The sequence below is a fragment of the Motacilla alba genome, chromosome 17 (genome assembly GCF_015832195.1).
Source record: "Motacilla alba alba isolate MOTALB_02 chromosome 17, Motacilla_alba_V1.0_pri, whole genome shotgun sequence".
Taxonomy (NCBI): Eukaryota; Metazoa; Chordata; class Aves; order Passeriformes; family Motacillidae; genus Motacilla; species Motacilla alba.
Window position 1 is genome coordinate 955,119 of NC_052032.1, and position 15,634 is coordinate 970,752.

General features: G+C 50.1%; 1 protein-coding gene across 11 annotated transcripts in view; it reads right to left on the minus strand.

The window, feature by feature from the left end:
* ZNF618 (zinc finger protein 618) overlaps nucleotides 1–15,634 on the minus strand; it is a 147,222-nt gene that overhangs the window by 9,094 nt on the left and 122,494 nt on the right. For 8 of the 11 annotated variants that reach the window (XM_038156725.1, XM_038156721.1, XM_038156730.1 and 5 more), the window contains 3 exons: nucleotides 10,746–10,790; nucleotides 5,835–5,912; nucleotides 486–590 (listed from right to left, as the gene is read on the minus strand). In XM_038156725.1, coding sequence (XP_038012653.1) covers nucleotides 486–590; nucleotides 5,835–5,912; nucleotides 10,746–10,790 — 228 coding nt within the window. The remainder of the gene's footprint in view (nucleotides 1–485; nucleotides 591–5,834; nucleotides 5,913–10,745; nucleotides 10,791–15,634) is intronic. The other 3 variants (XM_038156729.1, XM_038156723.1, XM_038156727.1) reach the window with 2 other exon arrangements.

A 15,634-nucleotide genomic window follows, 5' to 3' on the forward strand; every position in this document is an offset into this window, starting at 1 on the left:
TCAAATCTCAGATTCCCAGACTGGTTTGGGTTGGAAGGGACATTAAAACCCATCCAGTCCCACCCCTGCCATGGGCAGGGACACCTTCCACTGTCCCAGGCTGCTCCAAGCCCTGTCCAACCTGGCCTTGGACACTTCCAGGGATGCAGGGGCAGTCACGGTTGCTCTGGGCACCTGTGCCTCTGTCACACCATAATGACTGGATTCGTTTTTTAACTCCAGGCCAGAAAGTCTGACCTTGGATCAGAAGTTACCTTCTTCCAGGAGCTACCAAATGCATTTTCCTCACAAACTTTTCCAACCACCCCAGGGTTCTTTGTTGCACTCCTGCAGTGGGAAGGGGTGCTCTGCTCTGCCAAGTAGGACATGATTTAAGGTGAAATCAAATACAGTTTGGTGAGGACAAGGGCCTTGTGCAGTGTCCATCACTGCTGCACCCCTGAGGCACTTGTTGGACAGGGACAAAGTGAGAAGCTGCTACGTACTGTTGTTGGTGTTATTTCTTTGGAGCTGCGGCTTCCACTTTTCTTCAACCACGGGGAGAGGTGACCTGGGCTGCTGGCTGGAGGCAATGTTGTTCTCATTGTCAGCTGCGAGGCAAGAGACAGGGAGGGGTTAAAAGCACAAAATAATGCTTAAAGCACAAAGAAGCAGAAACTACTCAACTACTCAGCATTTACGTAAGGCTCCTTTAACTAAGGGGACAACAACCCACCACGCTCTCTGTGCTTCTAGGCAGCTTTCAGTGAGCTCGCACAGCCCCCTCAGGGACCTTGAAACTGTCTTTGGACTCACAACCTATCTATTCCCAAAACGTGGCTGAAATGTGCCACATATCCTCCTGTGCACCAGGGATGTTGATGCCATCAGCCCACCCTGAGGAATGTTTCCTCAGGAGCTGAAGCTGCACACCAGGAGGAATGGAAGCTCAGCCTGACTTGGGCCATTCATTTGCTTCCAAAATGAGGTGGAACAGACACTGATCCTTCTGTCCCCTCCCTGCCTCTTCCTGCACTGCAGGTGGCTGCCCTGTTCTCTCTGGAAAGCACTTTGGTTTTCAAGCTGTGCTCAGTCTCACTGCAACCTTCAGGTCTGTTTTTTTCCCCGTGAAGAGCAAGGGCCCATCTCCTCTGGGGCTCTCTCTGCTGCCTCAGGCTGCAAACACAAAGCCAAAGTCTCTGGACTGTGGACCAAAGATCATCTCACCCTGAGGCTGCAGACGTCAAGTGCCCCAAAAGTCTTTGTGTTTGTTCTCCCATTTCTGTGTATGTAACTGGGCTAAACATTTTGGCTGCCAGTCTGATGGGATCTTACAGGAAAATGCAAACAAGATCAGTAAATCAGTAAAGCCTGTATTATATCCATGTTTTCCTCTCCTGTGCCCCAAGAATTTCTCCCCACCCTCCAGAGGAAATTATCTACTTCTTAGTGTGCTTCAGTATGAAAGGGTGCTGTGAAACAGGCTGTGAAGGAACAGTGCACAGTGAAATGGTCTGGAAGAGGAAGCAGAAAGATGGAGAGACTGATGACCAGGCTGAGCAGAAGGATGGAAATAAAACCAAGGAAAACAGAACAGGCCATTTGCTCATCACAGCTGGACTCATCATGCCTAATTCTGGACACCTGTCAGACAACACTTCTTTGAGGTGGCCCATTAGGGCTCCTTTTACACTCAGGGGTGCCACTCATTCACCCAGGCAGAACTGGATCCTCTCCTAGAGTGAGAACCACCATGGTGAGAACCACCTGAACTCAGCTGGAGTCACTGATTCTCCAGTGATTTTACAGGGAGTGTAGACTGCCCAGCTCAGGTGGCAGCCCCGGCAGCCTGGGGACACCAACAGAGTGCAGTGACCCTGCCCTGTGCCCTGGGCGGAGAAACATGACTTGGAGCAGTGTCTTGAGGCACCCACAGCTCTGCCAGGCTGCTCTGGGGGGCAGCAGGACACACAGGACAGGGCAGAGCTGCTCTTGCTCTCCTCCATGTGTGCCAGCAACCTGGGAAAGCAGGGAGACCAGCAGGGCTGTGATGGAGCTCCAGTGCTGTCCTCCTTACAAGTCCTCCCCAGTGTGAGCAGCTCTGCCCTTCACTGCCAGGCACTCCAGACCTGCCCATCAGCAGGCACAGGCTGCTCAGTGGGCACTGTGGGCACTGCACTGGCACAGGCTGGGGCAATCCCTCAGAGCAATCCAGGACATGACAGGACATGACCCAGTACAGCCTCTGGCACTGCGTGGGGCCTGTGTGTGCCTGGGGAGATCCCTGGCCATGCTGGGTACCCAGAGAGTGCTGCTATGCTCAGCTGCAGCCACAGGCTGGCCTTTGCAGCTGTGCAGAGATGTGAAGAGCATGAGGTGCTTCAGAGTGCACGAGTGACCACATGGGACACTTCGCCTTTCCCCCAGCATCTGCCAGACTAATTGCTCTTGAGTCAATGTCACCAGTGTCCTCAACTCCAAATATCTGTGGGTGGGCAAAGGAAAATGCTGCATGTTGCTTACTAACTTTGCTTATGGTTCAGGTCCTCCTTGTCTTGGTGAGGGATGGCTAGGGGGAGAAGCCCTCTGTATTTCCTCACTGTAACTATTTTATTTATTTCCTAATAACAGGGGATTTATTATATACAAATATCTCCTGGCATTCAGAGTGGCATTAATGAGATTTGTACATTTCAGCCTCATCTTCCTTATCAGGCAGTCTGTGAACTACAGAGATCATCGTTCTTAATTTTTCTTCATGCCTCCAATCCTTTAATCCAGGTTCAGCCTAGTCCTCCTTTTGTTTGTTCAGGCCTAGATTGTAGGAAGGGCATTATATGGCAGCACTCAACCTGAACAAAGTACTCTAAAGGGAGTCAAAGCTGTATATTGTTCAGTGTAATTACAGAACAAATTCCTCTGCCTGGTGTTCTGCTGTTCTATTTCTGCCTTTCAGCACCCAATTTACATTCTAATTGCTTCTCCTCACTGTGTAGCTGCTTTATGAAGCTATAATCTCTCCTTATTACCTTCCAGCCTCCGGGCTCAGCCCTCTGGATGACTCAAGAGCCAGTATGTCCCTGATTTTGCTTCTGGAGGCCAGCAGCACATTCCCTGGCTTCTGTCCCTCGTGAGAAGGGTTCAGGGGAGGCAGCACAGCCACTGGAAGAGATCAGCCCTTTACATTAGACAGAACAAACCAAACTGGGCTGTGGAACACATGAACTGAGGGAGCATTTGACCCATACTGGCTTCTTGGCTCTCTGCATCCCTGAAATGAAACATTCCCTGACCAGGGACAAACCACTGCCATGCCTGAGTCCCCAGACCCTGCATCCTGTGCCACCAGTTCTGCTGACCACTGCAAGGTCCCTGCACTCCCAGACTTCAGAAATGTTGGGGCAATGCTGCTTCTTAGATATGGAAATCCCAGAATCCCAGACTTGTTTAGGCTGGAAAAGACCTCTAAGATCATCTAATTCAACCATCAGCCCAGCCCAGCACCACATTCACCACTAAGCCATGTCCCCAAATGCCACATCCACGTGTTCTCTGAGCACTCCCAGGGATGGTGACTCTACCCCTGCCCTGGGCTCAGGATGCTTAAGAACCCTTCTAATCTAAACCTCCCCTGGAACAACTTGAGGCCGTTTCCTCTTGCCCTTGTCAGTTGTTCCCTGGGAAAAGAGACCGACCCTCACCTCGCTACAACATCCTGTCAGCCTGAAGGCAACAAAGTGCCTTGCTGCCACGGTAACTGCACCTTCAGTGCCGTCTACTGACACAGCACACCCAGAGCTGGGCACCCACCAACACTGGCCACAGTGTTCCTGCCTCGGTTTTGGCTTTGCCCTCATCCCACAGCTGCACATGGGGAGGGAGGGGAGAGGCGTGAGCACAGGGCTGCCAGGCACCACACCCCGAGAGGCCACAGGAGGAGACAGTGCCCTACATGGGGCACAGCCTTGGTGGCACTGCAGAAAGCAGCTGAAGAAGACACGGACACCTCACTGTCACTGCACCAGTGAGACTTCAGCAGGAGGCAGCCAGGCAGTGGATGGGACTTGTAAACAGAGCAGAGAGCAGTGAGAAAACAGAGTTTACCAAGAGAATCCTGAGCTGGGAAGAGGGGATTTACCCATTCAGAGCTCTGATGTGACAGGAGCCAAATCACAGATACTGCTCCCTCCACCCTGTTCTGTGGCCAAAGTAAGCCCAGGGAACAAGCACAGGACCACAGACTAGGTTGGGTGGGAAGAGACCTTAAAGCCCATCCAGTCCCACCCCTGCCATGGCAGGAACACCTCCCCCTGTCCCAGGCTGCTCCAAGCCCTGTCCAGCCTGGCCTGGAACACTGCCAGGGATCCAGGGGCAGCCTACGGCCGCTCTGGGCACCCTGTGCCAGGGCCTGCCCACCCTCACAGGGAGCCCTCAGCACCACTCCCACGGGTCATTTGTAAAGAAGAAACAAGGAGGAAGCCGAAGGTAGGACTAGCTTAAAACTTGCACAGTTCAACCCTGCCAGTGAGCTGCCCTTGTCCCCTCAGCTCCTGTGCTCGGTGTCACCAGAGCTGTAACTCAAAATGCTGCATTTCAGTCCCAGAGCCCAGAGGAAGAACAGGATGGTCATGCCACAGTGTGGGGGCAGCAGAACTGCCATGGACAACCAGCAAGGACAGACCCAAGGCCAGGGAGTGAGGGCAGCCCTGCCCTGAGCAGAGTCCACTGCTCCTCGGGGTAACACAGAGTCCCATTACTGCACAGAACCCCAGTGCTCTACTAGAAACACAAACTCACACCTTCTGATAACAAAGAGCTCTCACAGTCTCTAACATCACACAGATGTTAAATAAAGTAGCTGCTGAACAACACAAAGCCTGCACTAAGGTTTGCCAGCAGGAACTGAAATGGAATAGAGGAACCTCATGGATGAAGAACTCAAGTGACACTATTAAAATTAGGACTAAAACTAAAATAAAGAGCAAGATAAGAACTTTGATTAACATTATTACTGAAAGGAAAACATGCTTTTCCTCAAGCCTCTTGTCCTCCAATGCCACTTTCTTCAGGGCCTGCATCTGCATCTCAACAGAGCAGCTGTCTGCTGGAGAACACAGGTCTGTCAAAGGGGATTTAACTGTTCTTAAAACTGTGTTAGTTCACTTGAATTCAAGAGGGGAAAAAAAAAAGAAAAAAAATCTGCCAATATAAAATAAATTCTGTTTCTACATTTTTGAATATGCTGAGTGCTGTCTTTGAAACAGGTTTGGCTTCGAAATTTTAAAATCATCTCTTATGTAGCAAGACAGGAAATAAAAACAGTGACTTAGAAATAAAGCACTGGAATGACTCCTACGAATTCTAATTTGGAGGTAGCTGAGACGGAACTGAACACAGGTGCTGAAATGGCAAATTCCTCTTCTGAGAACACATTTCAGTCCTTTGCAGAACTCCAGGAGACACAGGCACAGGACAGGACTTGTGTGGGCAAAGGCTCTGCTGCCCTGCTCCATGAGAGCCACCCCTTTGGCACGAGGGGGGATTTAACCTGCTGGAAGAGCTTATGCAATGAGGATTCTCTGGCTAGCTCTGGATAAAGGCAATGAGCAGTGTGATGGACTCCGAGCTAGCACGGCACATTCCCTCTCTCCCTATGGAAAGGAGCAATATGTACAATATACCCTGAGCCTCTGTGCTCCAGCCTTTGAGGGATGACTGTGTTTGTTGCAGTGAAATGACTGGGGCTGTGGGAACGGGGAGCACTGAGAACCCCACAGACACACATTGGGGTCAGCACCAGGCAGCAGCACAGAATTTAATTCTCTGCTTGCAGCGAGTCAAAGTGCCCAGCTTACCTGCGTGGGACTGCATGTGCTCCAGGAGATTGTTATAAAACTGGAACTGGATTCCACAAGCTCCACAGGTGTAAGGCTCTGTTTGGGAGAAATCAGTTCAGAAGAATTACACAGAGTCTGCAGGGAAGCAGCACAGGTGCATACCTCAGTGTGTAAGCTGTGGGCACAGCGAGCGGGGCAGGGCCCGGGCATGGCTCTGCCTCCTGGGCTGGGCTGGGCTGGGCTGGGCACCTCCTCCTGCTGCCCTTCACTGCCAGGGGACAGGCAGAGCACTACGGGAAGCCCCTGCTGCCGTGGGTGGGCATCTCAGCGACCTGCACAAGGGTTTCTCCTGGAGGCTGCCCACTGGCCAGGGTCTGCTGGCCCAAGCTGCTGCAGCCTGCCTCAAGCATGTCCTTGCTGGTTTTGTGCCTGTGAGTAAAGCCTGGTGGACTCATCTTCCATCCAATTCTGTCCAATTCCAGTGTCTGCTGCCTTTCCTGAGTGAGACAAGGAGCACTGGGTTGTGACAAATGCTGTAGTCAGAGGCTGGGGGTGGAGCAGTGCCATGGGGGAACTCAGCTGGGGCTTTGTGGCTGTCACCAAATGCAGCGAGTCCAGGGACTGGTGGGTCTCACGGGGCTGGGTGGCAGCAGGATGCCAGGGAAGCAGAGGTGGAGGGCAGGAAGCACAGGAACCAGGCCTGTGCCTGAAGGCTGAGAGCAGAGCAGGAGAGCCATGTGCCAGAGCAATATGGATGAGTTGGAGTGAGGAAAGAGCTGGGTGCAGAGCTCCCTGGTGAGCTGAAAGATACATTTAGCCCTGTTCTATGTTGAAAGTGCATTTCTTCCACTGAATTAACCTAAAAGCAAATGTTTGCAGTTGCCTGTCTAAACAGTATCGGTAGAGTGCATTGGTTGACAGATGTGATCTCGAACTACAGTGCAGCACTGGCACCTCTCACTGGGGCATTTTGTTCTGGAGCAGCAGAATGGACAAATGTGGCATATGAACAACTGTGGATACAAATGTCTGGCATTCACACGGAGCAGGGTCTATTGCTACAATATTTCAGAAGTCTAGATCTGAGTTCAAAGGGAAAAACATATTCTGTGTCAATGAATAAGCAGAAGCACCAGTGCCCAGGACAGAAGAACCAAAACCCAGGGGAGCACAAGGCTGCCTATACCTTGTGAGAAGTCTGTCTCAGGGAGCAAACCCCAGAATCCACCTCAAGGCTACAGGAATCCATGAGGAAAAACATAAAAGAGAACATGAGCAAGTCTGTATAAGCTGTACTTTTATGCTGTGAGGTCAAACCTTTCCCACAGAACCTAGAGCCTCTGGAATGATGCAGCCAGCTCTGCCTGGAGTTGTGCTCAATGCTTTAACTCACTGTGTCTGCTTGTGATGCTGCTCCTGGGCTTGCTGCAGTATGGAAGTTTGGAAATTTGGTACTTAAGTAACTATGTTTGTGGAAAAAAGAGAAGACTTGGACAGCTGAGTGGCACATGGGGATTTTGGTCCTTGGGAATTAGCAGTGACTGGCTGTGTCTGCCGGAATCATCAGTAGTGAGGTAGTTGTGGTACAGTGCCACAAGAGGTACAATGCAATCTAATTGTTTAGACTTTTTTTTAATTGTCAGAGAGGAGAAGGCTCCCAGTGGGTGGTAACCATCCCTCTTGGGCTTGTATTTCAATGCCAAAGACCCGTGTTACAGACACACCTGTGCCTCTGCTGCTCATGGAGCCCAGACTGCTCAGATGGAAACGCCTCAAACTGAGGGGGCCTGACTGCCCCTTCAAGGGTCAAAATTAATGTGTGAATATTCTAATGAAAGCAGCCACACTTCTGAGAGCCTGCTGACTGCTGCTGACAAGCAGCTCAGAAGAGCTGTGTGACCCTCTCTTTCTGCCCCTCTGCTCTGCTGGAGCCCCTGCCCCTCCAGCAGAGGGGGGAACAGACCCTGCTGTACCTTCCAGTGCTGCAGCAAGGCTGCCAGCTGCAGGTGTCACTCCACAGTCCCCTGGACACTGGCAGCTCTCGTGTGCCATTCACACCTCAGCAGACACCTGCACTCCCTTCTGGCACCCCTGCCTGCAGTGCAGAGGAGGAAGCAGTGGGGGAAGCCCTACTCACCACTGCAGTGCCAGGGCCCTTCTCTGCCCCCGCAGGAGCCCCCAGCTGCCCTGGCAGCAGGATTCCAGCACAGCACAGCTCTTCCCCAGCTCAGTTACAGCCTCAACAGCAGGCAAACCCCCCACATCAGCCAGCACTCTCCAAGCTGCACATTTCCCACACTCATTTTGCTCTCCTGTTTCACTCACATTTCTTTCTCAGCTCTCTTTGTCTCCCTGAGCTTCTTCACCTCCCTCCTGCTGTATTCTCAGCTATTTTATCAGCACAAACCTGGGCTATTTTTCTAGCTATCTCCTTGCCTGCCTTCCTCTCACCCCTGCCCAGTCTCTTTTGGGTTCTCCCACCTGCATCCAGCAGGCTGTGACCACCAAGGTCTCCATAGCTCTTCATCTCAAGCTCCTCCCTTTGGCACCATAAATCGTGGATGCTCAGTGCACTCAGTGAATTGGTAAAATCTTTCATTTGTGATTATTCTCAGAAAAATTGTGTTGATTTTCATCTCAATTCCAAAAGATACCCGTTCTGTTCTACTCCAGAAATGTCCAAACTTAGAAACAAAATCACCCCCTATTTCAAAAGCTAATTTCATGTTCTGAAAATTCTGAAGTATTTTCTAAATAATTCTGATACAAAGACATACAGAAGTCTAAGTTTACCACAAAGAAAACCTAGCCACATTAAAAATAAACATAAAATTCAAATTCACCCAACAGTTCCAAAGTATTTTCTGGGACCAGGGGAAGGGATGCTTGGGAGGATGTGCAGAATCCCCACGGGAATGAATGAACTCACTTCACTTCCCAGAGCTCTCTCAACCCTCATCCTTCTGAGCTTTCAGCTCCTGAGCCCCTCATGCTCCAGAGTGCAGAGCTGGGACCAGTCAGGCTGGCTGGAGGGAGGGTGGGATGTGCCAGGGCTAGAAGAGGAAGAGGGATCTGGAAGGTGGAGAGAAGAAAGAGGCAATCTGTATCCCAAACTAGGGAAAAGTCTGTTCACCTGGGCTGATAATCCAGTAAATGCTCCTGCCTTTGACATCTCTTGACCATGAACTGGAAAAGTTGTCAAAACTGCTCTGCACACCCATCTGAGCCACACCTGTGCCCCATTCTCCTTCTCTCCCACCACTGCTGGACCTCTGCTTGTCCTTCTCCCTGGGAATTTCAGCTCTTCCTTACTCAGCCTTAGGGATCTGTTCTCCTTCAGGTGGGCTGAGCTCAGCAAAGGGCTCCCACGTCTCCCCTTTTGCTCTCTGTCCTTCTGCTCCCAGCTGCTGGTGGTACAAGGGAAGCTTGTGCTGCCCCTATGAGCACCTGCTGTACTTGCAGAGGTGTTTTCTGAGAGCAGGTTTCAACCAGCAACTGTTGAAATCTCTTCACTGTCCTGAGCCACACAGAACTAACACTCACATTTGGTTGCACAATTTAAAACATCTTTCCCCAAGGCTATAATTAGACCCTTTTAGTAGTGCTTTACCCAGTGAGCAAGGCCCCAGAGCAAGGCAGCAGCTGTGTGAGGCAAGCAGAGGAAAACCAGTGCCTGTGCTTGGGTTAAATAAATCACTCTAATTCCCATGTTAACTCTCATAGCCACATCTAAGCCAGGGAAAATAGCAGAGATTGGTCTGAAGCCAGGAGTGAACAGGAGTTGAGAGCTTTAACAGAAAGTTTCAGCAAGTGCCCTGAGGTGCTTGTGCAGTGACAAGACACCCAGCAGGGTGTCACCATGGCTCAGCAGGGACAGTCCCCCAGGCTGCCTTTTCCTCAGCAGAAAAAAACGCACATCTCAACACTTCTGTCCACATCTTGGTGAAAAACAAATGCAGAAGAACTGTGAGGAAAGCGTCTCAGCTTTTCCACCCAATGTTTCCATTTGCTTTAGCTTTACTAACAGTGTAATTGCACCTTCCTTTTGAAACCCATGAGACAAGGCAGGAGAACCAGCAGCAGGCTCCTACAAAAGCACCAGCACACCCCCAAATCAGTGGAAGTTTCTTGAAAACAGACCTTCTGTCATTTCCAGCCAGCTCAAACAGTAAGAGGTAACAAGGTGCTCTGGAGTATGTTTGGAAAAGGGGAGTCCCAAATTCACCACCCTTGTCAAACATCTTGGCATTAACTGGATTTCTCCTCCTGCATGAACTCATGTTCTGAATAAAGCCCTTGCTTCTCTCTCAGGTTTGTAAGAGAAGGAAGAACAGCTGTTCTCCTCCCTGCCACAGCCCCGATCAGGGTGTGGCACTCAGGGCTGGCTCACACCACCAGGCTGGCACAAATCACCCCAAAGCCCAGTGCCAGGAACCAAACACACTGCAAGGCAAAGCAAGAAGCTCCACCTGCTGAAACATCAAGGCCACAAGGCAGAATCTGCAGCAGAGACCCCCTGTCCACCCATCCCAGCCCTGCTCACTCCCAGTTTCCAATCCCAGGCCACAGGAACTGGCTCTGTGCAAGTGTTTACTGAGCTGAGCCCTGATCACAAGTTTTTCTGTGTGTAAATGTAACTTAAATATGGGGTCATTTTCAAATCTTGGTCTCAAAACATGCTCACAAAAAACTCCCTGAAGACTGAATATGAAGTGATTTGGCAGCCCCAGACTGCATGGAAACACCCTGGAGGATTTCTGTTGCATTTAAATCTGACACCAGAGCCACAGAAGTGAGGCATTTTACGTTTCGACACCTGGACTCATAATAAAAAAGCATTTATTGATGAAAATTGCTCAGAGGGCAGGGCAGCAGGGCTGCAGGAGGGCAGTCCCTGCCTTTTGCACCACAGACATCCATCACACTTACTTTGTAAAAGCGGGAAAGGATTTGAAATCAGGGGACTTGCGGTTTCTGCAAAAAAGAAAGAGATTTAAATATTGAGACTGGCAGAGACCTTGCTGCATTCTACACAGCTTGGCCTATCTTCTCCCTGCTCCTTATCCCTACTCCACACTTCCAGAGTTATCCAGGGCAGGGCAGGATGGGAGCTCCATTTAACACAAAATCCAGCATGTCCAACATGTCAATTTTCTCTCCCTTGCCCTATTTCTCATGGCCAGGGTTCTGCATCTTTCCTGTCCAATTTAAAATGTCCAGAGATTTTAACACACATCCAATACTACAGCAATGGAAACAAGGAGGGAGGCCAGCAAAAAAAGGCCATGGGGCAAGAAACCCTTTACAAAGGCTTTCTTTGGTGCTCTAGATGCAAATTCCCAGTTTCACCATGCAGCTTCTTTAAACTAAAGCTGGGAGGGAAAACCAGGGTGTTTCGCTCTCCCTGGATACCAAAGGAGAGAGTTCCTAAGCAGTGCAGTTACTTCAGGCTAAGAATGCACATTTTCTATGCAGCACAGCTTGCAGGTTGCCTTTCTGTAAAGTGTGACTGAAAACTGGGTGCTGGCTGCCCCTTGGGCAACCAGGATTTGTCTGCATCCAGCCCCAGTGCCCTGGAGCAGAAGCAGTGATCCCAGCACCTCAGAACATGTATGGTTTCCTACAGTCCCCAGGTGAGGTCCTTTAGGGTCAGACCCCTTCAGAGGGACAGAAATCATTAATTATTAATGTTAAATATTCAGTCAGGGACTCAGAGAATTTCCAGAAGGGTCCCAGTCCAAGGCTGTGAGCTGGCACATCCCTGACTGAGGCTCTCAGGACAGACTTGGCCTGGCTTCCTAGGAAGGAAAACCACCCTAAGGAACTGCATGGGTCAAGCACAGTGAGCCTTCCTGCTAAACATCCCCGTGCTGAATACCTGAGCTGCTGGAAAGGGCTGCAGATGGCAAGGCCAGCCTGTAAGGAATGGAGACGGAGGCATGGATGATGCTGGGCAAAGACATGACTGGACAGTGCTGTGGAAAGGGGATGCATGGGAGACACCAGCTCATAGGGAATGCTGCTGATCACTTCACATACTGTGATCAGCCAGCAGTGCTGTAGCTGCTCCTGCAGCTGCTGAGATCTGTACCTGAGGCAAGATCTTCACTGAAACAGGTCCCTAAAATGGCCCTGCTGAGCAGCTGAGCAGGGCAGGCTCCTCCAGGCACCCTCCTCTCTGTGTGTTGGGTCCTTGCTCTGGGAAGTGCCCTGCTCCCTCAGGGAACACACGTGTGCCCATGGCACCGCCCGGGGCTCCAAGCATAGCAGGGCTCCTGCAGCAGCCCAGCTGCACCTCAGCTTTTGAGGGACAAACCCCAATTTACTGTCTCCCCAGAAGAGGATCTGACCTGGAGCAGGCAGAGAGCCCAGCAGTAGCGCAGAGCACTTAAAGCAGCCCAAGGAATTCTCAGCACCACCTCTGGCTGCTCTCCAGACAGAAGTGCTGACACAGTGTCCTCGTTCTGCTTGGCTCCTACTCACATGGAAAGCACTGTCACTATGAAACAGCACTTCAGGTACTCCATACAACACTGGTTTATGTGAAGGAAGACTCTTAGGATTTTTCTGGTCTTCGCATTTATAATTGGATTTTTTTTTTTTATCCATGCATTGCTAAGTCCCTGTTACAGCACAGGCACTTCCTCTAAAGCTACCTATCCAGGTAACAGTCATAGAAATGCCAGAGTTTGACTGATTAATGATAAATTACCTTGCACTGGGGCTTTGTAATCTTTCCCTCCACCAGGCAAACGGATTCTCCAGGCAAAATGAGAGTTCAGGTTTTTCTGCCCACTTTGCTCTCTCAGGGCCTGCCCTGGCCATGCCCTGCCCAGCCCCAGCCCAGTATCTGTGCTTGCAGACTGCAACCCTCAGCCCTATCCCTGGTTGTGTGTCCCAGTTCTGCTGAGTGCTCCTTGCCACAATGCTTTCACATGGATCATCTCAGTTCTTCTCTGTTGTCCCAAGGCTCCGGAGCAATTGGCAGGATATCACCCACAGAGACTGGCTGCTGAGTGGTTATTTTAACCCAGATATATTTCTTCCTGTCTGCAAGTTGCCTGTTGAACAGGAGAAGTCTGGAACAGCTTAAATGAATGTGGCACCAGAAATAAACAGATCATTCCTAGAAACCTCAATTCCACACAAATGCCCAGTGGACCCAGTGACTTATTTATGCAATCAAGCAAAGTGACACTTTCTCAACTGAACTCTCCCTCTGTGACTCTCATTCTCTTAGTGGGATGGGAACTGCACTCAGCTGCTGACCCTCCTTCTGGGCACAGCACTTCAGGCTGCTTTGAAAATGCAGCTCTGTCTATTTGTGCAATTGTGTTGCCCCATCACCAGCACTCCCTGTGCTATGCACAGAGTGGGAGCTCAAAGAACAACTCCACCTTCCCCCTTTCCTCACTCCTCAAATTTGGCCATTGGCTCTCCCAGCTCCATGGAGACGTTGCAGTCACAAACCAACCACAGATGAGAAAGAGAATTACCAGATGAATGTTAATGGAAGTTGTATTTGTGCTGACAGAGCCTGAGAGGCAGCTGGGTGCACCTCAGGAGGCAGAGGCACGGGGACTGGCTGTGCTAATGTCACACTGCAATCAGTAATCAAGAATTATTATGCCCCAAACACTAAAGCTGCACTCACCCACCAAAAATGCTATCCTAAAAGTGCTGTCTTTCCAGCAGAACCACCCCCACAGATGGGCTGTGCAATGGCTGGACTACAGGGGGTCAGCAGAAAGCGATGTATGGCCACACCAGGGAAGAAAGCTTGTGATTTCTGAAAATCCATGTTTAAAATCGAGTCCTGTGTCCTTTAAATCTTGACAACAGGAGATTATCAGGCTTTTCCAAGAATTTTTACTCTATATCAAATGTAGGAAAATAATTTTTTTTGGTCTCAATCTCATCTCAGCTTGGCATGAACTGATTCGAATAAAGAAGACAGTTCCATTGACCCTCTGCCCAGTCTGGAATAAACAGTACTGGAAAGCAAAGCTTCCCGGTGTAAATACGAATGCAAAGGGTTGACATTTTAAAAACTCTTAAATGCTAAAATTTGTTGCACTGGAAGTTCTTACAGTAGTAGTTCCCTAAAGCAGCAGATGAAATTGAGACATATTTATACAGCTTAAATCAACCTTGAAAGTTCAAAATATTTCCCAATTCCCTACATAATTTTAACTGTTCTCTTTCACACCCGCAACATTGAATAAATTCAGACTTCAACAAACACTGACAATTTCAATTAGATTTCCCCTTTGATAGCTGTATTTGAAGGTGTTGAAACTAAAGAGCTTTTTTTGTCCTTTTTTGCTTTTCTTCTTGGATTTTCACAATTCCCTTAATCCCTCTCGGCTTTCATTTCACAAAGGAGTAATCGACAGTGCCAAAACAAGGGCTCAAGTTGCATTAGGCTGTAAACACTTGAGTTAGAGATGGTTCTTGTCCCTGAGGAAGGTCACTGTCCCTGTCTGGAGTCAGAGGAAGGGAGACCCCAGGGGAGACCCCAAAGTCTGGGAGCCCAGTGGTGACAGAGGGCACCAGAGCAGGGCCCAGCCCCCGCCAAAGGCTCCTCTCCAACCACACGTGGATGAAAAGGAAGGCAATGACCTTCTCTATGGCACACAACACTCAGCTCAGCTCCTTTCTGGGGATTTCCTTACCCATGCCCAGGCTGATCATCACTGCCTTTTACGTTGCACAAGCTGGCCTTGAAATATTGTTTGGCCTCTTGAGAATTTAAAACCCCAGCATGTGTCAAGAGTTGGCAGAATGGCCCCCACCAGGGAGGGTTCCCTTGACAGCAGCTTTATGGCACCCTGAGGAATAACAGCTTCTGCTGTTCATCCCAGTGAGCCAATTCCATGCTTCAGGATCAGGTCATGGCACTGCTTTCTGGACCTCCCTTAGCTCAGCAGTGGATGAACAGAAGCTCTGTGTGACTTGAGACCTCTGCTGCCTGTGTTCCTGAGGCAGCAGAAGGGAGCAATTGGAACATTTTACCAGGATGCTATTCTTAAAGCACTGTGGAACTTCCAGGTTTCAGCAAAAAGCACATGCAAATGGCTGTGGACGCCCTTTTCCATGGGTACAAAGAGCACTCTCCAATCATAATGTGGATGACAGCTCGAGACCTTCACCCACTCCATGTCTCCAGCCCACCCTGCTGGGAGACAAAGCTGGGACTCACATCAGGCCCAAAGCACTGTTTGCCATGCAGCACAGAGCTCTGTTTTATGGGCAGCCAGATGCCAGCTCACACAGATAAGGAGGCCAGGTACCTACACTCACTGTGACAAGGACTGGGGTGGCGTGCATAGGGAAGAGACATCCGAAATCTAACATTTTCCATTCTAGTTCCATTACTGTTCCCACTCAGGACTCCCTACAGCATTGCAAGCCTGTGTATTGTAGGTGATTTTAGTTACTGACCTCCCTGTTCTGCTTGTCCTGCCCCACACTCCAGACACCAAGGGATCTGTGCCACTGCAGTCAGGATGGTGACACAGGGAAAAAGCAGAATGTCCCCAGCTGGGTGGCCTAAAAATCTCCTGCTGCTCTCGGGAATCTCTGTATCCAAGTCTGTGACACAAAGCTCACACCCACAGAGAGCAAGAGCCATCAGGCATTTAACAAGGCCAAGCCACACAGCTCTCGGCTGCTCAGCTGGGACCTACATTTACCTCCCAAAACCTGGTGACTGTTCCTTACAGCAGCAGTTTGGTGACAAGCAAACAGCAGATGGGAGTGGGAGGACAGAAGTGTCCATCCTTTTGTCATTGCTCACCACATTACCACCACCTGCT